Source organism: Amborella trichopoda, chromosome 2 (genome assembly GCF_054954075.1).
Source record: "Amborella trichopoda isolate Santa Cruz 75 chromosome 2, AtrichopodaSantaCruz75HAP2 v2.0, whole genome shotgun sequence".
Taxonomy (NCBI): Eukaryota; Viridiplantae; Streptophyta; class Magnoliopsida; order Amborellales; family Amborellaceae; genus Amborella; species Amborella trichopoda.
In genome coordinates this window covers 14,594,161-14,620,088 of record NC_142337.1, presented here as the reverse complement: position 1 = coordinate 14,620,088, position 25,928 = coordinate 14,594,161, and the positions used below count along the sequence as shown (strand labels likewise).

The 25,928-nt window shown below is 37.1% G+C and overlaps 1 protein-coding gene across 7 annotated transcripts; it reads left to right on the top strand.

Annotated features, from left to right (window-relative positions):
- The first annotated feature begins 804 nt into the window (after positions 1 to 804).
- LOC18445034 (uncharacterized) lies at positions 805 to 24,460 on the top strand. 7 transcript variants are annotated; one of them, XM_006855182.4, is made up of 22 exons: positions 805 to 908; positions 1,290 to 1,386; positions 1,691 to 1,797; positions 10,861 to 10,917; positions 12,549 to 12,576; positions 12,694 to 12,816; positions 14,727 to 14,838; positions 15,011 to 15,048; positions 15,158 to 15,211; positions 17,652 to 17,720; positions 17,826 to 17,942; positions 18,072 to 18,140; positions 19,374 to 19,453; positions 19,651 to 19,776; positions 20,017 to 20,281; positions 20,391 to 20,483; positions 20,589 to 20,762; positions 20,869 to 20,996; positions 21,128 to 21,266; positions 23,606 to 23,730; positions 23,837 to 24,031; positions 24,127 to 24,460. In XM_006855182.4, exons 3-22 carry the CDS (start codon positions 1,709 to 1,711, stop codon positions 24,164 to 24,166), a joined length of 2,121 nt encoding a protein of 706 aa, XP_006855244.1. In that variant the 5' UTR covers positions 805 to 908; positions 1,290 to 1,386; positions 1,691 to 1,708; the 3' UTR covers positions 24,167 to 24,460. The 7 variants fall into 7 exon arrangements, with proteins under 7 accessions (XP_006855244.1, XP_011627345.1, XP_020529678.1 ...); XM_011629043.3 differs by having other exon boundaries at positions 24,103 to 24,460; XM_020674019.2 differs by having other exon boundaries at positions 1,686 to 1,797.
- Positions 24,461 to 25,928: the final 1,468 nt, after the last annotated feature.

Below are 25,928 nucleotides of genomic sequence, written 5' to 3'. Positions count from 1 at the left end.
ATAAGTTGTAGGAGAGAGATGGTTTAGGTGTGATTGGGGTATTCCTGCATATAAATTTTAATTTTAATTTTTTTATTTTTCAATTTAAATATGGGCAAGCTTTTTATGTTTCCTTACAGCATAAAACTTATATACCTCTCTTTATCCAACTGTCCATTCTGAATAGAGGGCTAAGATTGCTCCAATCACAATGTCACGTCTATACACTATTTTATTTTCAATTTTTTTCCTATAAACTATTTTGACACCAAATTTTGGATGTCCAATCCTCTATTAAACTCACACTAGTGAATAATATAAAACAAATATTTTCAATAAAATAAAATCATCAAAATACCTCAGAAAGTTTCAAGGGGTATTTTAGTTATTATATTTTATCGAAAAATTATTTTTAATATTTTTTATAGGTGCATTTCAATGAGAAGCTGACCATACCAAATTTCATATTCATACAATTTATATAAAAAAATTAAAAATAAAATACTTTAAGACGTCGGATCTAAGATCAAACGATGAATGACTCTCTTGATCAAAATTGGACGGCTGGATAGTAGGAGAAGCATGGATGTTATGTGTTGCAGGGAAGTATATAGAAACCTCTCCCCACTAAATATTATTTTATTTAAAAAATATTTAGCCAGGATTCGAGCGAGGGAGCGTTCGGATTGCTAGACAGATATTAGAGAGGGAGAGATTTGGATTGTTACGAAGTGATTGCTGCTGAAATATAAAACGCAAAGGAAAAACGTTAGCACGAGGCCCCTTCTCTGTTACATGCTTTTATACTGAAGCAGGTGTAGCGTTGTTGGGCAGGGAGGGATTCGATCTCTCTTCCATACCAACAACAACAGAGAGAAGAAGACCCATCAACAAACACTAACCAGCACATCACTTTCTCTCTCTACCTGGTATGACCCACTTCCTCTCTCTCTTTCTCTCTCTACATGTTGCATGTACCATTTCGCCCTCACAATGCAATTTCAATGGCGATTACAGAGACTTGGCACCAAATACTTGGGTTGTCCTTTCCTTTTACTTTTCTAGGGGTAGTGTTTGTTTTCCTTCTTTCTCTCTCTGCTCTTCATTGAGTATTTTGATATTTACTTTGTGATTATGCTTGTTTCTAATGGTTAGGTAGCCGATATCGAGAGGTCTCTTTGTATTTGTTGCACCTAACCTGTATTTTGGTTAAATATGGTTCTTCGATTTAAAGTATGCGATTTTCTTCGAGTAGACGAAAACCTGTATTTACTGACTTGTTTAACTTTGTTTAATTTAATTCGATGTAGGTGGTTTATTAATTCCGTAAGAAACTAAGTTTCACAGTTCTCCATTGCTCGTTCCACAGAAGATGGAATAGAATGGTGACGTTGGCTTTCGAGTAAGGTACTCTATGTTTCTATCTACTAGTGATTGTTATTCAGTTTTTCTCTGCAATGTGAAGTTGGTTTTGGTATGAGGGATTATGAGCTGAGAGTTTGACCTTGGGGGAAAAAATCGGGGCATAGTCAAGTGAACATTGATGATGCTTCCATGATTTGAGATGATTATATATCCTATGTTCTTCAAAATAACGAATGAGTGAGGGGAATTCACAATTTGCTATAGGAATGGGAGAGTTTTATGCAGTCTTGTTGTTGGTATTCATGTGACTGAAGGATTTGCTGTTAATTGAAATTTGAAAGTGCAGCGAAAACTTGGGGGCGACATGTCTGATTCATCAATCAATGATATTGAGTTACGATTTTCTTCTCTAGAGCAGATTGGAAGAGGATCATTTGGAGATGTTTACAAAGGGTATGCATTTCTCTTCTCTGTGGTTGTTTCTATGTATTCCTATCATAGGCGCATGGCTTTCATTCCTATATTGTGGTTTATTGCGGTTGTTCTTGGTTTTCTTTCCTATTCTGCATCTCTTTTCGTCTGCTTTGTTTTAAGAAATGCTTTAACTGATATTTGAGCTGAAATATGGAGCGTCCCACTATCATTAAATTGGTTTCGCTCATGTCTTCATTTTCTGTTGCCTGTGGATTTGTATTGTTTGGAAATGTATGAATGTGTTACGATGGCGTTTAGTTGCATTGGCATTTGGTGCCTAATGTTAGTTTCTTGCTTCTATTGAAAGTTTTTATTTGATCTAGAAGGCTTTGGCTTGGTGAGATATACAGAGTGTCCATTGATTTCTTTATTTTTATTTTTCTTTTCCTTCTTTATGCCTTTTATGTTCTCAAAGAGTTATGTCGGACTAGAGCTAATGCTTGGAAAATGAAAACTTTAACATATTTCAAAGAGATTAAGGACGTACTTTGTATCCATCTCCCATTGCATTAGAGATCTGATATTTTAACAAGAATATGACCCGTGCTTATTATGTCCAAAGTATGAAAGTATGCCTTTTTGAGAATGTCAAAAAATGAAAAGAAAAAAGAAAGCATGCCTTACTGGTTTCTTGTCCACATATGCACAATTTTGTGTATCGGAGTCTGTTCTAGTAGGCCACCAATCTTCTGGACTTTCTGCCTTACTGGCTTAACCAACTTACACAATTGAAACACCATTATCAATAGGAATCCATTACGGAAACAAGAAAGACTTCTCTTCATGATGGTATTTTGATTTGGAGAATCTAGAGCCCCCAACATGGTCTTATGCTTTTGCGACTAAATTCTTCACAACACGTTGGTGAATCTAAAACTCCTGGTGTTCACCAAAACGATATATGAAATCTAAAACTTCTGCGGTTCACTAAAAAGATATATCATGTCGTCGTCATCTTTAAGTGGTGCACCACAAAGTGTTAGCAAAAGGAAAGAGAGTTTTTTTTATAACCTAACAAGGTTGCCTATCCAGGATGCTGTCCAATGGGAAGGGAAAACCTTTTTTAGGTTAATAGACTCTATTGAGTGAGTTGTGTACTGCATTGCATGGTGTTGACAAGTCCCTTAAGAGTTACAATAATCAAAATACTAAAAGAGTGCTTGGGCTCCCTCCCATGTTGAATTAACTGAACCAGGATGGTCTATGTGAAACTTAACGCCGTATCTCCCTTGTCATTATAAGTGAGACTTCTCCGAACTTGGCTTTCATAGGATACCTTCTGTACTACGATAAGAATTCTTCTTTAATGCATTTAAGGGTAGAGGGGATAGATCGTACTTAGGGAAACAACTGTAAATCAAGTTCACCAGCTTTTGAATCACCACTATATGCTATTGTCTGTTATGACCCTCATAATCTTGACCTCATTTGAACTTTACCCCCTATGATATGATGTTATTTTATAACCTCTCTTTGTAACTACTATGTTTCTGGGTGAATACACGCGTGTGTGTGCACGTGTTTGTCCACCAAAACAACGATCCACTGCAAAAGATTGAAATCTGTGTCTGTGTGTGTGTGTGTGTCCACCAAAACAAGGATCCAATGCGAAAAGATTGAAAATACATCCATAAAAAATTAATATCAAAACACTCCCTTGATCTTTTAATAGGTAGTGCAATCAAATGATCTGTTCCATCCTATACCTTGAATAAGAGGATAAGAACTTGAAAGTTATGAACCTATGCCAAAGGTGATAATTCTTTGCTGGTTGACTGACAACAGAATGATGTAGTCAGACTTTCATTTCTATGTACGTTGATCTCATGGAAATGACATACTTTATACCACATATTATGTTATAAATTTGCCTATTTGACAAAACTTCATAAGGCTTTCATTCCTACATAGCCCTATCTGTTTATCTATTGACCCCTTGGTTTGACACTCTATCCCTGTAATTGACCTCTAGTATTGCCTCATGGGAAAGTATTGCCTCTTGCTTTCCCATGAACCCTTCTTCCTTCCAAATCAACATCATGCTGATCTCTCTTTTTTGGTGCTCTTCAACTCTGGGGGAATCAAAACACTACGTCTTTTTTTGAAATCATTGCTCTCCATCGTTCGAAACAAACTTAAATGTATCTCCATTTGTCATCTCAGAATTGTACACATTAACGTCGTCTTTTTCGGTGACATGCCAAAAACATCTATCATTTTAGATAACATTACTTTGCTCACTTTTTTTGACAATCATAATTTGAATTTGGAGGTCCTCACCTCTTGCATGTCTCGGAAGTTACTTTTAATGCCTTTCTTTTTACTATTCAGAAAAGAAGCTACATATTTGCCTATGAAACCTTGATAAAGGTTAAGCTTCCTTCTTGGGAGAACCTTCTCTATAAAGTGGAAAATTGTTACTCTTCACTTTTTTATATTGTATTTCAAATATTTAAATTGTGAAGTATGTACACATCACCTGACCCAAATTTGTAAACGGGAGACTGTCAAATGCCTCCTCTTGTTCTAGCCACCTCCTCAAGTTTTCCCTCAGCTTTGAGCCCATAAATTTAAGTCTACCATCGATCACTTGTTGGTTATGTTGGATAATTCCTTTCCGAAACATCGTTTTTAGACAAAAATAAAAGCTAAGACCTGATTCTCTAAAGCTTCTCTATACAACAACTAGCTCACTTGCAAAATAAATGTAAATGAAATCTATAATGGGAAGCACCATTGACAATTTGCCTTATTATTCTGATGCAACAGGAAAAAAAACAAGGTTTTGATGTATCCCATCCCTTTGTTCTTTTGTTTCTATTGTGACTTTTTTGATGCATTTGATCATAATAAAGAAGCTTGGTATAGTGATGCTAAGTGTAGTTCCCACCCTTGTTTTGTGATGTCCTTCAAAAAGTTCATGCTCACATGATCATTAGTCTTTTCAAGTTCAATCCATAAATCCTTCTTAGAACCTGTAAACTTTGATAATAAGTGATACACCAACATATTGTTGTCACAGTATTGGACTCTTTTTTGGCTTTTTTGTAAAGGGATTACCTTACCTGTTAGGGTTCTGGTAGATCCCAAGTTTTGTAAGGGACGCTAGACCCAACACTTGTATTTACTTCTTTCTTTATTCAATGAAACAGTTAACGTTATCAAAATAAAATAAAATAAGTGATCCACCAACATAGCCATTGATACATTTCCTAGGCTAAAAACCTGGTACTCCTTTATTAATATCGCAAACTTGAATAGCAGCCTTTGAATTTGGATATTCATGAACTGAAGGTGGCATTACTGATGCCAATGCTCTTGAGTGGGACACAAGACTGTCCACCAATAAAAAAATTGAAAAGGATATTCTCCAACTTCTGCTGGTGTGTGCTTAAAAGGAGCGGCCAAAAAGGCATCACAACAAGGTTTAATATCGTTAGTCACAATAATTTGCAATGCAAGCTCTTCTTTTGTTGATGAACTCTCCAACCTTAAATCATAATTACTTGGTAAGGGAGTGAATAGGAAACCATTGCTAATTCAAGGTGCTTTCTTATGGTGTACCCTCTTAAAGAAATCAACAATGGCTTAAACTATTGCTCCTTGAACAGCACCAAGTTTAGTTGTCATAATTCAATTCCTCTTGCCATTACCCTATGAAAGCTCCATAATTATGGGGTGCCTTCCCCTGGGGATCTAATCATTGGGAGCACCATTTAATGGATAATTGTGGCTTTCTAATTTGATTTGAATTTAATGGTAGTTGTGACTTTCAAATTTGGGTCGATGTGGCGATTGTTTTTTGATTGTGTTGCCTGACCAGGGTCCACCTCTTTCACACGTAAAATCTTGTCCAAAATACTTCCTCCTATCAAAATTTCGGAGTCTAAAATTTCACGTTGGTTTCATCTCCTGATCATAGTTTGCCATCCACTATTCTGCACCCTACTATCGTACTCCTGGCTTTCATGCTCCCTCCAAGGTGACCAGTGTCGTGCATCATGCTATCATCCCCAATGGTTTTTGTGCTCCCTCCAATGGTGGTCAGGCAGCATTTGATCGTGGGGACAACACCAACCTTTAAGTGCTTGTGGCTAATGTGGTCTAATAACGAAAACTGTGGGACTTCCAGGAATTGGATTAGGGATCAGTTGTGGATCAGGAGGAGAATCTGCACAGCTCTGAGTGGAAATGAACGAAGAGTGCCCAATTAACCTTGAAACCTCCACAAAGGTTACCAATGTGTCTGAAAATGTAGAGATTCCATGGATGCAATGGTATTTCCTTCACGGTGATCCACATTTTTCTCTTTCTTATGCCTCCAAATGAAGGTGTCTGTGGAAAGAACTTGAATTTTGCCCTTTTGAATCTTGGATATGAGATCTAGAGCTTCCTGGCTTTTCGTTGAGTTGGGAATGAGACTAAGATTCCACTGCCCTCAATAAATATGCAGATTCATTAAGGTGACATCCGCCGGTATTTACCTTGCTATTTTATTCTTCCAAGGTCATTTCTCAGGGGAGTAAAGAAACCAGCTGGAGAATCCCTCAGAAGGGTTATTTATTCTCCCACTAGACTGGTGAGATCCTACAGTCAGGATAGTTGGGGTTTGAGAGGGGGAATGTGCGTTTGTAAGGGTAGGGGAATTCCCAAATTTGGAGAAAGGTTAGTAGGACCCAGTATCATGTTCTGGGTTGAGAAGGGTCGATGTGCAGCTATAGGTAGGGAGGGTTATGTGACTGGAGCCTGATTGGGGGGCTGTCCTTGGTGTTACAAGGTTTTCATCTCTGGGTTCTCTGTTCGGCCTTATGTGGAAATCTGATACATAAAGTTTGGGTAATGGTGGTGTGCTGGTTGTAGCTGAGTCCAGTGATGAGGATGAGGGGCATCTTGTGGGGATGGATGGTGGCAGTTATCCTGGTTAGAGTATCCTTCAATATTGTAGCATTTGTATCTGAGCCACGAATGACATTTCTCTTGTAAGGGAGGGTTCTCTGCTGGAGGGAGGGGGGGGGATAAGATTGTGGTATGGACTTCCGGGGGTGAGATTTAGGCTCTCCTACAATTTACAGTGATGAGGGTCTTCAGAGAAGAGAGCTTGGGGTCTGACTGTAGTTACGAGCATCTCCCAAGGAGGTGGTCACTCCAGCTCTAGAAGCTCGATCCTCCGTTCCAGGACAAGGGATCTCGATTCTAGGCATCTTTTGCATTTAGGGATCTTGATCCGCAAAATTGGGGTCTAGATCCCTGGTTAATGGGATGCAGATCTATCTTATCCAAATCTTGGGTCCATGTTTAATTAGAATCGATCCTCCACGAACTTGGAATCGAGCTTCTTCTACATTAGGAGTGAGGTTCTTTGCCATACTTGGAGACCATTTACAATGGAAGCATGGATCACTAGCATGTTTTAGTTGTTGAGACTGGGAATTTTTTTTGTCTAAACTATGAGCTATAGACAATATAATATAGATTCCCTATTGAGGGAGGTTCTTTACTCTTTTGGGACCTATTTATGTAATGGCATGGATTCCTGATATATTTTATTTTTGCTATTTATACACCTTGTGAGTCATGACTCGTGACTAGTTTCGAAGAAAGGCGACAAGAGAGGGCAGGGAAAGAGGTAAAAAGACGGAAGAAGATGATGAGGATAGATGAATTGTGGTATTATAAGTGAGGAAAGAGGTTGAGATTGATAGGCTTAACTCCCTTGAGGCTAATTCACTGGGTCCTGACCACCTCCCTTTTTTTCTTTGGTGCGTGTGGGGGAGAGAGAGAGAGAGAGAGAGAGAGAGAGAGAGAGAGGTCGCAAGCATTGTGAATGTGAAGCAATGTTGGCATCGCTACCACTTTTTGAGAGAAAGCACAAGTAAAAAGAAAAGAAAAATTAATTTTTAGCATTAACAATATAAAGGGGAGAGAGAGAAGAGACCTTTACCCTCTCATTGACCCTATCAACTAATGACGTTGAAGTGAAAGGACCAAAAGGAGGAAACAAGGTCAAGGACACTGAGATTTGAATCCTTGTATTGGAAGTCGTTCCTGAACTAGAGTACTTTATTCAAGTGATATTTCGGAGCCTCAATTTTAAGTTCACCACTATTACATATACTTCATCACTCGATCCTGGACAAATTTAAATTGCGCTTCCTACATGTTGGGATCTTAATTAGAGTAAAGGACACTTCCTAGTATACGGGATCACATACACTAGAGTACCCCAATCCCGTATGCTTCATCATTCGATCCTAGACAAATTTAAATTGCGCTTCCTACATGTTGGGATCTTAATCCCTTTACCACATGATGTATGGTTCTCGATCCCCTAACTACGGATCTTTGTGCCTCACTCAATCCCACATTCCCTCTTCGGCTTCGGGATCTTCCCTCGCTCCCGATCCTGGTAACTACGGTCTGCTTAGAAGGGATCTTTCTCAATTTATTAACATCATTCCACCTCCCTAAAGCGCTATGGAGTTCATTAACAACAGATAAGTGCCCCCATTTCTATGGTCTAAACTTTAGAAGCCTTCAAGCTGTTCTTTGAGGAATCTCAAGGTTACCATCAATCCTACTGCTTATTTGGATTTGGTAACATCAAATTTATGCTCTCATCTTTTCCATCCCATCTCTCCTTACTGGCTTTTGCACCTACTGTTGTCCTCCATCAAAGCAGCTAACTAATTCCCTTCGAGCCTCCCACCATCTCACCCCATTCTACATGTGCCCTTCCCGCTTCTCCCTACATCAGGCCCTCTTCACTACGACTGTAATGTACCAATGAAATGTTCCTAGAAGGTTTCCTGCCCCTTTCTTCTTCAATCCTTACACCAGACTTCTCCATTATTCAGCCTGGGAAAGTTCAGGAGTCTCTTGCGTACCTTGGCAAATTATATAATACTATCAATGACTGGACAATGCAAAAGCATTGTCCTGCGACAATGCTGATTGCATCCATTCTTCCATTACATTATCAGTTGGGGCTTGAGTTATAATGACAATGTTCTCTAATCTCGCTACGACCCAAGATTGCTGGCCAAACAACTGTTCTCAAAAACTCTAGAAGTGCATGCTCATGTTCGTTCTTTAACTCAGAAAACCTTTGTCAAATAAATTAAAGGACTCATGATTATCTACTTGAATCATACTAGAACACCAGCCTGCAAACTAGTTTTAACTCTAGACTGTTACTGTTCTCATCGTCCTCTAGCTTTTATAGCTTCAATTATCTTAAGTCATGTTTATAGAATATCATCAGTAGTACGCAAGCTTGCCTTTAACGGTCTTGGTAGTGACTCATTGTGTGGGTAATACTCTGTTGTTCATCAACTTCTCTTAGATTCATGATTTTGTGAATTTATATTATCTTGTCTATAAACGATGATTGCATCCAGGTATTTAATGTAATTTATGAAATGAGGTTCCAAGAAACGGCCCACCAATACCCAAGAGGCCGTAGGTGCCTTGCTTTGGCTTGGGCAGGCCGTTTTGTGCCCAGGCGGGCTAGGTGGTCACCCAGAACGAGCCCAGTGCCCAGGAGCTGCCGCAAAAATGGTGGAAAGAACTCTGATGGGGGGCATTTTGGTTCATTTTGACCCATGAGAAAGGCAAGGGGGTAATTCTAATCCTCCAAAGTAAGAATACTCATTTTATGCCCTAGAAACACCCAAAATCGACTTTTTTTAGGGTCGAGAAAATTTTGAAAAGGTTGTAGAATCATCTGAAAACTTACCACATCTTATTTGAAATTTGAATCATTCATAGAAAGAGTTGAAAATCTCCTCCACTACATCTCAAGTTTGATTCCTACAGCTGAACTGAGCTAAAAAAAGAAAAGAAAAAAGAAAAAAAGGAACTGTTTTGTTTTTTTTGGTGGACCAGTGGGGAAGGGGTCCCCTACCCATGGTAGGAATGGAATTCTAGATATCATCTAGTGGCACCCACCACTCTGACTACCTATGCTATGAGTTTGTTTCTTAAAAAAAAAATAAGAATTGAGAATCTCCTCTTTCTTTTATTTTGTATTGCATCATTCTAAATTGGTCATTTCTTCTTATCGGAAATTTGGAGTTATGAGTATGACAAAAATATGGACTGTGAAGTGTGAAGTATGGTATATGTACACTAATTCACTAACACACAGGGACTTCTTTTTATTTTTCACTATTTCAATAATTCAAAGAATCAAAATTTTCAGTGACTTGAACACGTTTGGACATTCATGCGCATGTATTTGTTTAGAAAAGTTAGTTACAATCCATATAAATGCATAAATAAACATATTTGATGCATATATCTACATATATGTGTGTTTGGACAGCATAACATATGTGTATATCTGGCACCTTTAAGACGCCTGAGGTTCTGGGAAGCCATCTTGGTGCTGGGCACTCTAGAGCTCCCCCAGGAACCTAAGGGCTGCCCAATGGTTTTGGTAACCTTGATATGTAGTTATATATACTATAGTTATATATGCTATGCAGCAACCTTGGAAGATCTAAATACAACTTATTGGAGAAATGTAGGCAGTCAGGATTTTTCATTTATTTAGCTTTATTTATATATATTTATTTATTTGGAAATTGTGTAGATCGTTTGAAACAAATTTTGTTTGAGTACTTTGAAACATATGTCTCTGTCTTGCATTATGGCTAAAATTCGAGCCATGTCTAAGGTTCCGAGCAGCTAAACCTTGCTTTGGGTGGATCGCATTATTGTGAGAAATATTTAAAACATATTCGTTCATTGCAGTAACATTGCATTACAAATCATTCACACATATCTTATATTTCTTCTTGGAGAAAAAAATTTAATTTGTGGTGAATTGTTTTGGTTGATGTGTTAGCTTTCATTTTGCTCCAATGGATTTTACACAGTTGCCTGCACCACTAGTCACTAAAAGATACTAACCCATAAAGAAAAAAAAAGAACCCGTAAAAAAATCTCATGACTCTTCCTGAAGAAATAATTTTATTGATGGTGAGTTGTTTTCTCTGTTGTATGAACTTTTATTAATTTAATTCTTAATTTTCCTTGCAGTTTTGACAAAGTGTTGAACAAAGATGTCGCTATCAAAGTTATTGATTTGGAAGAAGCGTGAGTGAACAACTAATTTGCATCTCTGTTTTGAGCTCTCCTTACCCCTTTTACCTTACAGTCAAGATTTGCTAATAACTGTTTAGTAATACATTTCGCATAAAAAAGTTACTGTCATAGTATCAAATATGCTGCAAATACTTTAGTAGGGGTTGCTTCCTTTATCTCTTGTATATGTTAAACTGACCTTGAGAATTTACTAAAGGAGGTATGTTGCCAATATTTCTTTTTCTTTGAGAATTTATGCATGCCTTTCGGCTGTTCTTGGTGATTTCTCTTTCAATACATTTACACTTGGGGCTCACTGGCAACATGGATATTTAAAGTTTTAGCTTTTTCTGATCTTTTCAGTGCTGCTTGGGAATTGATTTTCTCATATATGAGATAATGCTACATGGGGTTTTTCTGTATGTATTTCAAATAAAATAGAGGAAGAGGTTATTTATGTGCTGGTTATGTTAGACATATGGTTGCGATAGTGATTTACTTTGGGATTACATATGCTGCATGCTTTTGGACATTTATGTGTAGCTTTTGTCATTCAAGATTTGTTTGTTTCTTAAAATAAAGGGTTTTGTTAGGCTACACCACTTGGTGGTGTGTACCCTTAAAGTCCTCAACACTATTGGACACTTAGATACTCTTATCCTATAGGACATTTACATACCCTTATCCTATAGTATAGTAACTTTTTGTCTAGGGGTATTTTAAGTAATTAGTCAAGGGTAAAGTAGACATTCCGAATAGAAACAAAAGCATTTATTAGCAATAGTGGACCATGACATCACCGACATGGTGTGTGGCATCACTCACAAGATGCATTAATTGTTTTTTAGCTACTACTAAAATGCCACTATTTTCTTATAGAAATATCCATTCTACCCTTCTAAATGACCAAAAATGCCCCTACTCAAAAAATTTTGTATTGCAATTCAAGGGTATTTAAGTGTCCAAACATGTTGAGGACTTTAAGGGTATACACCACAAGTGGTGTAGTCTAACAAAACCCTAAAATAAATTTATAATTGGGGAAACACTGACAAATAATGGCTCTTTTGGCTCCCTGAGTATGGAATCATGACCTAATTATGCCAAACCCTGTTTATACCAAAACTGGAAGGTGCCCCTACACGTTATTTCAAGTGTGATATTTTTAAAATTTTTCAACCATAGACCTTGACATGCCTATATAGATGTGCTGCTTACATTAAAATCCAGTAGTATAGCGAGGAAAGTAAGAAGGTTAAAGTTTTAGCAGGAAATGCCTTCTAATCACCTGGGATCACCATAGTTAGAGTGGAGCCCTGTCTCTGAAGAAATTGGCTTGTAAGATATATAATGTGGAAAGAGCTTTACTTTGTTCATTTATAGGTTCAGTTGTTCATTTGTGGGTGCTATGGGAGTGCTTACCCTAATATAAAAAAACTGAAGACTGCAAGTGATTAAAAAACATAGATATCCTTGGCGAATTTGTTTTTACATTTTATACTTCTTTTTTTTGTCATTTGTTCAATAAAAAAAATGATCAATTTGGATAGATTTTCTGTTATGTATTTTTCCTGTTATTAGAAAAATGCATGTCTACTTCACAACTAATGGATGTGATTTGAGACATTTTTCATTGTTTTCAGGGAGGATGAAATTGAGGATATTCATAAGGTAATGCCATCATTCAGTATAATCTTGCATATCTGTTTGTGCTTTGAATAAACCAATGAGTTTTCCTTTAATTCCATCGTTGTTTTTGGATTGGTAATAATATCTGTCTCTTACCAGGAAATCTCAGTTTTGTCCCAGTGCCGTTGTCCTTATATTACTGAGTATTACGGCTCCTACCTCCATCAAACAAAATTATGGATACTTATGGAATTCATGGCGGGTGGCTCTGTTGCAGACTTAGTAGGTTACTTATGCTTTCTGCTGGGTCTATATCTCGACTGTTCAATACCCATTTTGATTGCTCTGGATATTCTATTGTAGAACCAGTAGAAAATGATGCATGTGAAATATTTGGTATACTGCTACTTAAATGGATAATATTTTTGACGGTTATACTGGTGGATAATTATTCATGTATAATTATATGATATACTTTTTGTTAGTATTCGTATTCATCATCTGCTTATATGTATTGGAGGTGTCTGATGTTTACTTTGAAAAAGAAAAAAAAAAGTCTCACATTATTTTAGGGAGAAATTTATATAAGCTTGACACCTTAAAATGCAGAACTAAGGTGGACCACTAAAATATTTCGAAAAAGGGTACTTTGACGTTGGAAAAACATCTCTAATTGATCGACATCGAGATGTATAAATAAATATGGAGAAAAAAAGAGATTTCAAGTCCTAAAAATAGTACATCTTGCACCACATTATCTGGACCATTCATGTTCAAGATTTTCATGCATTGATAGATCTGCTTGATTTGAACCATTTATGGAGTTTAAAATTCTATAATTGGAGATAAAATTAGATTCCCACACCATCATAAGAATTTTTGACACCTAAATTGCATCTCATGATAAAGTTTGAGGTGCGCCTTACTTTAATTGTTTAAGGTTGCAACCAGTGATTCAAAAAGTGGACTGCCTAGGCGGTCCAGAAGGCCAGGGCACATCGCCCAGGCCTAGGTGGCCAATCTTGGCGCCTGGGCGGCTGCCTAGGCGGTACGGAACCCGCCTAAGCAGCCGCCCCGCTCAAAGGAGGAATTTTTTTTTTTTTCAAAGTTGATAAAAATTGATCAAAACATCACCCATTGATATTAGATTTAATTTTTGATGTTTTATAAGTCTATTGGGGGGTTTTTTACAAGATTTTGAGTCCTTAGAAGCATCTTTAACTGGGCATCCTTTTTGGATTAGACTGGGCTGCCCAGGTTCTGAGCGCCCACCTAGGCGCTGGGCGGCCTGGACCCCCTAGCGCTATTGTTTTATATTGATAGTGCTATTGTTTTCTAGTTCGTTGGTTTCTTTTGGGCCTTCCAGACTTTCGGTTTTTGGTTTGCGTAATGACTGTGGTTTCATGGTCTTGCTTAATTGTTGAGATGCAAAAAGAAAGCTGAGATGCTTGAGAAAACTGGTGACGGAGAGATGTCTGCTCCTTAAGTGCTCATTTTATTAATATTCTTGAAGAGAACCGGAAGTTTGAGATTGATGAGATATAATTTCTTTCATTTTCGAAAACAGATTTGCCAAAACAAAGACCGACATAGGTGGGACTGTCAGCACTAAGACTGACCATTTTATGAGATAGGGATACCTTGATGTGATTGACCTGAAGCAGTTCTATTTATTTCCTTAGAATAGCTCCCAACTTGAGTTTCATCCTGTATTTACTTTAAATCGAACTACATATCATGTTTTGAGTCATGAGTTTTCACATTTAGAGTTGGTAATGTATACAATGAGACTATTTCTCAAAAACATGTATACAATGAGACTGTTTACTTTTGATACAAGGAGGTTACAATCATCATTGACTGTTAGATTTAAAATTGGGTGGTTGAGGATGTGTCATTGTTTAGGCTCAAAGTCCAAAATAGAATTTCTCGAATGTTGTGATATACTTTCATCTATTGGATTTAACATCTAATGGCTGAAAGTGATTGTGACCTCTTTGTACTAAAAATAAATAGTCATGTAGTATACAATCGCTATAGAGTTTTTTTTTGTTTCTTATTTGTATGTCCCATAGCAAATTTGGTGGTGTTTTTTATTTGTACGTCCCCTAGCAAAATTGGTCATACTGCAGGGGTTATTAAAGTACATTGTTGCTTAATCCTGCTAACTTTTAGTTGTTGCATATTTGTAGATTCAAACAGGACCACCTCTGGATGAAATGTCTATCGCATGCATTCTACGTGACTTGCTACATGCAATTGAGTACCTCCACAGTGAGGGAAAGATTCACAGAGATATCAAAGGTCAGAACCTTTTGTAATTTATTTTGGGGAGATAGAGCCTGTTATAACTCTAATGGCATAAATTGATGATGTATCACACCTTCCCCTTTTAAACGTTTCTTTATAGAATTCGAATTTGTTTATTGAGAAATTTGTGGGTGTGTTTTTTAATTTTCTGTCTTGCTTTCCTCAGCTGCTAATATACTGTTGACAGCGAATGGTGATGTTAAGGTACTTATGAAATAACTTATCTGAAACAGATTTTCTGGAGAGGACGTAGTCTTCTTCCTTAGCTTTTTCATTTTCATACAAAATTTACTTAAAAGCATTTGTGCCATAGGTTGCAGACTTTGGCGTTTCTGCACAGTTAACACGAACCATATCGAGGAGAAAGGTCATTGTTCTATCTCCTTTAATGACATTGGTCCCACTATTTATTTGTGAGGGTATTTACATTTGTCTTCTTAACTTGAATAAATTGTTGCCTTCGAAAAAATCTTGTAGAAATTCTGGTTTGCTTTCAGTCTCATTTTTAGTGTTGCGTTCATTTGTTTTTTGTTTTATTTGTGCCTTAAGAGGCTTCTTTTTTTCTTTTCTTGTAGCGAGTACCTATTGAGGCTTCTGTTTCTCACCTAATAACGATTTATATTGATAATATTGTTATGTTGAAACTGGGCTGAGCCTAGTCTTAATTTCTTACTGTTGTTGCTACAAAGCAGAATGGGTTCCTCACATTTATCATCCCATTCTTAGTATATAATACACACCTTGTTATCTAATCAATATGGCAGTGCTGCCATCATAAGTTTCAAATAGATAATTCTTTTATGGAGGAGATTTGCACTGATGTGAATCTGGGCTGGGCCTTGTAAAATCTCCTTTGTATGTAGAAGCTTGGACCGAGCCTAGTTGCTGCAGACTTGAAAAAGTTTTAATTTTTATTTTTATTTTTATTTCTTTTATTTTGGGGGGGGTTAAATCATTGGGAAGGGGTCTTGAACCCTATGTGGCACCCACCACCCTGACCACCTATGCCTTGAGGCCATTCCTAGGGCATGTAAATGTTGCTTGAAAGAAGAAGGAACGTTGAGGTAGTTCCCTTCTGCAATTTGTTTTCTTATTGGAAATTATATCACTTAAACACAAGTTGTGGCTTGCATCTAGGATTTATTCTTCCCATTCAAAACCCTTAGTTGTCCTTCATTCATACCCTAAATTTTCTCCCAGAACCTTGTTTTTTCCCTTTTGGAGCTCCTTCATTTTGCAACCTTGGACGGATTACACAGAAGTACATAGAAAATAAAATAGGAACACCAAGTCTAGGTCCCACTTTGAAAGCTTTGTCTTCTAAATTATATTATTTCAAAACTTAGAAAATTTTAAAAAATTGCTAGTTTTAATTTGTCCTAACTTTAATAATATTTTTTAACTTGTTTAGAAGATAGACAGAGTCTCTGAGAACGCTCCTTCTAAACTTAAATGTACTGGAAGCCAAAATACTATTCTATGATCAAAAGCATTTTACTAAAACTACCTTGTAGGACCAGTGTTTAAAAGTTGTCGAGCTGATTGCTCCCTCGTAAGACTAGTATTTAAACACTTGTCGAGCTGATTGGGGACTTGCCTGAGTTATCTTGGCTTGGGACCCTGGTAAGTCGTAACCCACTAACTCAGGAATCGCTTAAGTCTTACCTTTTCTGCCCCTTCTTTGTATATTTCTACAGACTTGATCGGGTCCTGTAGAAACTTGCCCTAGTCAAACTGGAACACTTGGGCACATGTCCTGCCTGATTCTATGTGTTTAAACAATATAAGACACTAAGACCATCATTATATGTTATTATGAATCAAAAGTAGCCATCATTTTATATTTCTCAAATTGTTCCTATCCATTCAGAACTATTTTAGTTAACCAAGCCTTTTGGTTTTGAAGAATATCCTTGGGTGATTTAGAATTTCTCACTTATCAAAGAACAAAATAGAAATTTCTCGCTGTAAGTTAGTCAGTCTCTAACTTAAAGAAACATGGCCTTCTATTATATTTTATCCACTTTGACTGTTTTTTTCTCAATAATCCCTTGACTACTAAACATTCATGTGACCTTATGAATCTACATGGATCCAGACATATTTGTGACTTTTAGGCTTGACTACTTGGACGATAGATATAACTGGGTTGCCTACCACTGGTTGCAATCCTACATTTCCCAAATTTACAATACTAGACAGCTTCACATGACCCTTAGATGGAGCATAAGGCCAACCTTTGGCAACAAAGACAGTTGCTCTTTGATTTATAACACTCCCCATCAAAGCACAATTCAGCTTAACAAGCTTTCCTGATGGAAACCTTCCATAATTATGCGATGATCTGTGCATCAAACTTGTAGTTGTGGATGTCTTTTCTGAATACACTTTAATATATCCATTGGCTATAGTGATTGTGATCTCGTTATACGTACAATAAGTGGTCTTATTGTATACATTTCACTTTTATCTCTCTCCTCCACTCTCTCTCCCTAATCCATCATTCACCACCACGAAATTTCAGCGAAGAGCCCAATTTACTGCCACTACTGTTGTTTGACTCATTGTTTAGACTTTGGACCATTCTTTTGTTTTTCAATTGTTCGAGATATTCAATTCTTAAGGCTCAAGTATGATGGAGGGTGACTTGGTAGTTGGGATGTTGAAGATGTTAAACTATGTTAGTAGTTAATCTTTGTGTCACAACCTTTTGACTTTATGTATCAATTCCTTCTCTAGCTAGTTTATTACTGCTTGGACCGTGATTATATCGTTTGGTTGACTTCTCACTATTACTCTTGTGACAGACCTTCGTAGGAACACCATTCTGGATGGCTCCAGAGGTGATTCAGAATACTGATGGGTATAACGAGAAGGTACATTGTTGTACACTGGTGAAATGAATTGACATCTATTCTTTTTCTTATTATATTGTTCATTATACATTTATAAATTATACTAGCTTGTTTTGCTTCATGCAGGCTGACATTTGGTCATTGGGAATCACTGCTATTGAGATGGCAAAAGGTGAACCCCCACTGGCGGATATCCATCCAATGAGGGTTCTTTTCATCATACCTAGAGAAAACCCTCCGCAGGTTTGCTTTGCTGCTAGATCATATTATGCCAATGCAAAACAATTTTTTTTTCCTTCAATTTAATTTTGTGCAAGCTTCTGAAATATTTGGCATTTATTTATGTTGTTATCTTATGGATGTGCTTTGCAGCTAGATGATCACTTCTCACGTCCTATGAAAGAATTCGTCTCTTTATGCTTGAAAAAAAATCCGTCTGAGGTAGTTGTTTCACAACTCTGATGCTCTTTAGGCTTCTTTTATGATATTTTGACACTAATAACAAAAAAAAAGGGTAATTGAAACGGAAGACTAAGGGCCAGTTTGGATGTCAAATAATAGAACCTTCAAATTGAAAATATCTTAAGTTTTTTCATCCTTAATTAAGAAACATTGCCATCTTTTTTTTATTATTATGTTGGACTGTTTGGATGGAGTTAACATACTAAAAGCAAAGTCGCATTCTACCCTTCCAAAATTCTCTTGCCAATCCAAAAGGTTTTCTTGTGTCTCTCGCAGCAATAAAAAATTTGCTTCCGTACAATAAGCAGACCTGCAACCCGAGCTTCTCCTTATTCATGAAGAGAAGGGTTTACCATGGCTGTGGTGTGAGAGAAAAGGCTCGCCTTTTGTAGAGAGAAAGGCCTTGGCTTTACAAAGACGCCGCCTAGGGCTGTCATGGATGGGGCTTGAGCTTCTCTGTTTTTTTGCAACCCGAGCTTCTCCTTATTCATGAAGAGAAGGGGCTTCCCATGGGTGTGGTATGAGAGAAAAAGCTTGCCTTTTGTAGAGAGAGAAAGGGTCTTGACTTTACAAAGATGCCACCTAGGGCTGCCATGGATGGGGCTTGAGCTTTTTTGGTTTTTTTAGAGAGAGAAAATGAAAATGCTCTGTTTATCGAGAGAAAGAGGTTAGATTTGAGGTTTCTGAGGTTTCACGGAGTTGTTGGGTCATGGGTTGAGGTTTGCACAGGAGTGAGAGAGCTGCACTTTCATAAAAAAAAATTCAAGTTTGATTTGAATTTTTTTTATGGTAACTTTTGCCTTGACACTGTAGTATTTTTTATTTCAATCTAGAAATCTAACAAAATCTTGAGGTTGTCCAAATGGTTCAAATCTGTTTCACAAGATTTTTGAATTGCAAATCCAAAAATATTGCAATTTTGGGTAGATCCAAACTGGCACTAATTGATTGAGGTCGTGAGCATGGAGTTATACTTTTTGGTTGCATGTGGACTTCCAAGCTAGCAATTCCACTTGATAACTTATTATGACTAAGCAATCCTTGTCATTTTTGTACTTTCTATTGTCCCTGATGTGGGTGACAATTATATGGGAGTTTTCCTCGGAAATATGCTATTAGGCACATGAAGTGCAATTGGCCAGTTGAGACAGTACCTTTACTTTTTTTGCTTTATATATTTCTAATGGAGACTGGTTGTCTCTTATACTTCAGCGGCCCAGTGCCAAGGAACTTTTAAAGCATCGTTTTATAAAAAATGTCCGTAGAAGTCCAAGGCTTTTGGAAAGAATAAGGTACAAGATGTTTGAATTCCTTCCTTAAAGAGCATTTTTCCTAAATTATATATATATATATATATATATATATATATATATATATATATATATTATTCTTTGCATACTTTCATTTGGTCCTTCCTTTAAGAAGTGTCAAGTTTATTTATATGATTGAGCAAAATGTCTCTTTATATTTACATTTGTTTAATTGATAGAGAACGCCCAAAGGTGCTGGTTAGAAATCCGGATACCCAGAGAAATGGTCATACTGCCTTTGAAGATGTATCCAATCCAGTTCGAGAAACCAAAGGTCTGAAAGATGAGGAGACTGTGAGAGCCAGGTGCATATAAACTCAGATATGGATATTATTAAATTTCTTCTGTTTTGTCTAAATGTTCTATGCTATGTTCATCATATTGCTGAAGATTAGGCAAATCAATGAAAACTAGCTGTACTTTTTCTTTTTAACATATTTATTGGATAGTTATGTTATATATTGTCTTCAGTTTTTCAATGATATATTATCAACAATAAAGTCATATATGGTGTATTTGTTATTGAGTTGTTTAAGGATATGTAGGAATGCTGGCTGGGACTTCAGTGTGCGTGGAAATCTTGGTGGTGGCACTATCAGCAATGCTGTGAGCCCACCCCAAGTCAATGCGACCAAAGAAAAATTTTCAGATGCGCAATATACTCAAGTTCTTCCCAGGGTATCCTCAGAACTAGATAGTCGATACTCCACATTGGGAAATACGCCTCAAGACTCAACTTTAAACTTCACCACTGAGATAAAAGGAAGAGATCAGCAAACTGATGAGAGAGAGGAAATTTCACTTGGAGATGTAAGATCCCATTTGTGATGCTCAATGTCCTAGTACTTATCAAAGACAAGAACACGCAATTTTGCAATGTTATCTGTTTCTTAAAATTGGTGAATTACTCCTTTACCAGGGCAAAGTATCTGCAAACAGCTCTGGGACTGTCATTTCACGAACCCCTAGAGTGACACAGAAATCATCCTTTTTCACTGATCAAAGCACTGCAGTATGATTAACTTTTGTTTTGATCATGCGTCTGTTGGTTACATATCCTGAGATTTGATCTCTCTTTTTGACATTGCCCATTCATCTCTGCTTTTGATATTTGTAGTCAAGCAGCAGCAGACGTTCATCTAGTGGTGATTTATCTCCCAGTGGCACCATTGTCGTTCGAGGGCCACTTGATGAAGCAGACCCGCCCTCCAGAACACCAAGGTCCAGGTTAGGAATTCAAGAGAAGGCATCAAGAGCTTCACAAGAAGATAGTGCTGTCAACCTAGCAGAGGTTGTTATTGTGATTTCTATATTTTGTTAATGTTTACAGTATCATTCATTTCAATGATTGGATATGATCCTTAAATTGGCTTTCTATTGGGGTTGTAATTTTATAGGCAAAAGCAGCACTGCAGGCTGGCTTGAGAAAAGGAAATACTCGAGAAAGGTTTCAACTTGGAAAGCTTCATATAGATGGGCAGGAAAGCAAAGTTGCAGAGAGGCCAACCAGCTCGGATTCTTCTAGGTGAATTGTACAATATTGTAGTGCATAACTTAAGTAACACTATTGTTTCATGTGATATTTTATGAGCATGTGATATAAATTGATTTTTCACGTGTTCTCTTTTTCTCAACTTGATGTCACTTTTGTCACAGAGATTCTCATGAGTATTTGGATGCACCAAATTTATTGTCGAGATTGGGTCGATCAAGTGATGATGAGAGTGGTGCCCGCTATGCAGCAGCTGTGTCTTCCCCATCCTTGTCTTTATTGCTTATTCCTGCACTGAAAGAGGTTCATAACCAGAGCTACTTTTGTTTTTTTTTCTTTTCGTTTTTTCCCCAATACTGCCATTCTCTTGCATGCATGCTCATTCATATGCACCTATGGCGTAGGATAGTACTGGGAATTTTGTTGTACCACCTTGAGAATTTGTAGCTAGCCTTCTTTTGGTAACATTAGAAAAAACATTAATTGATATAATGACACAATAACATTGACTTGCTTCAAGTGCAGATAAACAAAGATATCTTTTGAAGGCAGAAACAAAAGAAACCAGAATAAAGCATTTTAAGAGCACAGAGGCTGTGAGAAGAATACTGAATAATTTATCTAGGAAGGAAGTGAAAGACTCTCTATTTGTGCACTCCCTTGTGATAGGCCACCAAATTAGTCTCATCAGGGGTGCACTGACAAGGGATTTTCTACAGAAAAAGAGGCAACATGTCTTCAATATTTTGCTGATAAGTTGGAGAATGGCCTCCTAATGATCCCTAAGAATTATTTCACAACTCTGCAACCTTAGAAGGTCGAGTCGCCAAGAGAACGACCATCAAGATTAAGCTTTCAAGTCCAATATGAGAGGTAGGCTACATAATGGTAGGTCAAGTTGTGTCTTCACTCTTAGTGACTATTGATCATTCACATCAAGGACTGCCAGCACTAATCCCTTGAAATTTTGGGAGGTAATGCCCCCTAGAAATGCGAACATTTCAAATCCTCTTTATGATATCTAGTGAGAGCACATCCTCAAAATGTCGCAACCTCATCGTGAAACTATGCCATGATTGCCAGAACCTCACAAATGGGGCAACGAATATGGAGTGGCTGAATAGGTTCCAAATAACTTGAATAAATTATAATATCTCGGGCAAAATTGCATGGTAAGAATATCTGTCAGAGTTTCCATAAATGTCCTGGACAGGAGTTCAATGTTTGGGAACTTGAAGCTGTGATGCTGTTAAGTAGTCCCAGTGAGCAGCTATCTATTACCGTACTTAGGAAAGGCTCAAACTTGTGAGGAGGGAAAAGCCACATGGTGGAACCTGTGCTGCTCTCACCTGCCTATCTACACAGGAAGCCAGTAAATGGCTTGATTGATGATAGTTAATAAAGTTAGTGATTCCAATGCCAAACTAAGTAGCTTGTTTGTTTCCTAGATTGGGGTTGTATGTAGTTTCTGTTCTTCTTGAGGGGAAGAAGTGTGTATGGTCCATTATTTGTCTTCATTACAAGTATTTCAAGTAGTTCTAAAACCATTCCTCATCCATATATGGGGAACAGGCATGTCTTGTGGCTTATCCATTCCTACACTGATGTATTCATTCTCCAGTTAGATGCTCAGTGGTGTGGAATTTGTCTTTGACTTGCTGGAGGTTTGGAAAGATAATACTAGGATTACTTTCTGTGAGAAGGAGTTGAAAAAAAAAAAGGATCACAGCTATTACAATTGTTGTTTCAAGGTTCTTGCGTCGTGGTTTATGGGGAGTTTCAGACAGGTTGACGTAGTCCTCTCATAATGCTTCTTGATGCCATATAAACAAAATCTTTGGTACTTTGATCCTGTCTGCATACTAGGGAGTACTCAGGAATTTCGGATCTAGTGTAGTTATGCGTTGAACTCTTGTGGGTGAGAGTCTGGCATTTTGGTCGAACGATTTTGAGCCTTCTGAGTGCCAAAGCCCTTGAATATTTCCATCATTGTTGATATATGGTGGTTATAGGACTTGACATCATTTTTTAGCCTTTTTGATGGAAGAAGGTGATCTGAATGTGATAATACTAAGGAGATTTTCTTTTCACCGTTGGGACTCGGGACACTTGATTCAGCCTCCCATACATGCTATTCCTCTTTTGGTAAACAATCATGAGATTTGTCATAATTTAGGACAGGAAACTTCTGTTCCTTTCTTCCCTTTTACTTATGGTGGTTGAGCTGGGGATTAGATATCACTTGAACAATGATTGGAGAGAGAGATTAATATAACAAGATGGCTATAGAAACTGTTGCCTCTTGCAGACTAAAAGAATGGATCCAAAAGTTTACTATAGAATAGGGTTGCTTATCTAGTGTGTTGTGATATTCCCGTTTCAATACATTCCAATCTGCTAGTGGAAAACTAATGAGCTCTTGGAATTTTTAGTCAAAATAGCATCTTTTAAGATTCAACATGCATTTTGCATGCCATTGTTTTACACTGTCTAAGAATATTTCTCTACATATTTGTCTGCATTGTGAGTACCTGTATTTGGGAGATACGCATGAAAATGCATGCACGATTGTGAATATTTTGGTGAGGGAGTTTTTGGATTTTGTCTCCCTAAATCCATGAGTTTCATATGGCAATATTTAGGCCTCTGGTAACGATTCAGAAGGAGCGGTGGTGCGTGCTGTCACCAACTCTTTAATTGAAATGGAGCATGCACTACCCAGTTCATGTGAAGTTTTTGTCAGCAGGTTGCTTCAACAACTTGGAAGGTCTGTGAATTCTTAATCCATGTTCTCAATTCTCTCTTATTCAAGTTATCACTTTTATATTGCATTTTTTCTTTGTTCACTAAAATGAGAGGGAAAACCTTTGCAGCACAAAGGAACCCTCTGTGAAAGGGCTCCAAGAACTGGCAGCACGCATCTTTGCAAAAACCAGTGCTCCACCAAACATGGAGAGTGCAAACAATGAAGCAACATCATCAAAGCCAAGCAATGGGAAGAGGCAACCAAATGTTGATCAGACCGAGAATTCAGGCCTAAGTCCCCTCGCAAGATTTCTAATATCAAGGTACTGATACTCTTACATTCATTTTTTCATATGTTCTATTGTACATAATTAGATCTCCTTTCCATGTTCAGGATGTAATGGCCTTTATTTGTCAGGTGGCAGGGTCAAGTTTCTCGTGACCTTAACTCAGTTTAGGGGAGGAACATGAAGTGTGATTGTATTGAGAATTTGTTTATGTGAATATTTGTTCTATCTAGGTGTCATTAGGAATGTCTGGCAGCCGCTTGTTTGCCATTTTGCGGCCTATTCTATTTTTTGATGTCATGTCATAAGGACAACACCTGCTTATGATCATTATCATTGTTTTGATTGCTATGTATAATATTGAAATACATTTTTTGTTTGTGGACATGTTGAGAAAATCTGTATTATTTATTTATTTTTCTGTTAACTGTTTTTCATTGAATAAAGGAAGTTATGTGACAAAAATAATGTGTGGTGGGACGAGTTAAGTTGGGTAACCAACTATTTTATGTGCAGAAGCATGAAAAAATTACAGCCCTTGGTCTTCTGTACAAATTCAGCCACCTAATGTGGTGGTGTCTTACAGTCCGGCTCTCTGGTTGCAAGCGAGACCCCTTCCTTTGCTTGTTCAAAAAACGATGGCATTCACACTGCTCCCAAAACATACATAAAGGTTGTGTTTTATGGATCAGCATGCCTCCTGAATTTGAATGAGCAATTGGGGCTCATTTGATAATGGATAATAGAAAATTATTAAATTGTATCCTGGCCCCTAGGATCCTAGGTTTCTGGATTTGGATCTGCAAGACCTGATCTTTAATCACACTTCTCAAATTCTTGTGATTGTAATATCCTTACTTATTGAACATGAGATTTTGGAGTTGTGAAAATTAGTCAAATTAACCATTTGTTGAATACTTAGTCGATGAGATGTTGATAGTTGTGGAATAGTAATGAAATTTGAATCGTAGCCTATCCATGGTAAACAAACAAGATAGATGTTAAGATTACCAAAAAATGGTTGAAGTCTTTGTGCGATATTGTATTTTGTATTCGACATGTTCATGTTTTTATTGGTAAATAGGAGCGATAAAGAGTGGGTTAATGAGTAGAAAGAGTTGCCCTCAAGTGGAATGGAATACCAACACCATGTCAGAATTTTTAGCATTTAATGACATGATGCTGATTAGAACTCCTCAAATCAAATCAGTAGAGCACTCTTTTTAAGTAATCCTTTTCATTGCATGTCATAAAGTGTTTTGCTAACTATAAATGTAATCGAGCGATTTATGTTCTCACTCAAAGAAGAGATGCAACAGAAAATAAATTATAATATAAACATCAATGGAAAGAGTTAATGGTTTCAACCAGTGTTTTAAAAAACGCCGAGTCGAATCGGACTCGTCCGGTTCGACTCGGAATCGCAAAAAGTGGATCGTATCGGTTAAAAAATCGGAAATCATCCGGTTTTAGAGAGAACCAGACGATTCTGTACAGTGACTCGCCGATTCACTGTGCGGAATCGGCGAGTCCGTACAGTGAATCGGCGAGTCCGGTACCGTTTTTTTTTTTTTTTTTTGTAATCCATGATAGATTTTTTTGTAATACTTGATCGATTTTTTTGTAAGCCATGATCGAATTGTTTTTGTTTTTTTGTAATCCATGATCGAATTTTTTGTAATCCATGATCGAAATGTTTGTTTTTTTTTTTGTAATCCATAATTGAATTTTTTTTTTTTTGCTTTTTTTGTAACCCATGATAGAGTTTTTTGTAATCCATGATTGAATTTTTTGTAATCCATGATCGAATTGTTTTTTTCTTTTTTTGTAATCCACGATTGAATTTTTTGTTTTTTTTTGTTTGTTTTTTTTTGTAATCCATGATCGAATTTTATGTAATCCATGATCGAATTTTATGTAATCCATGATCGAA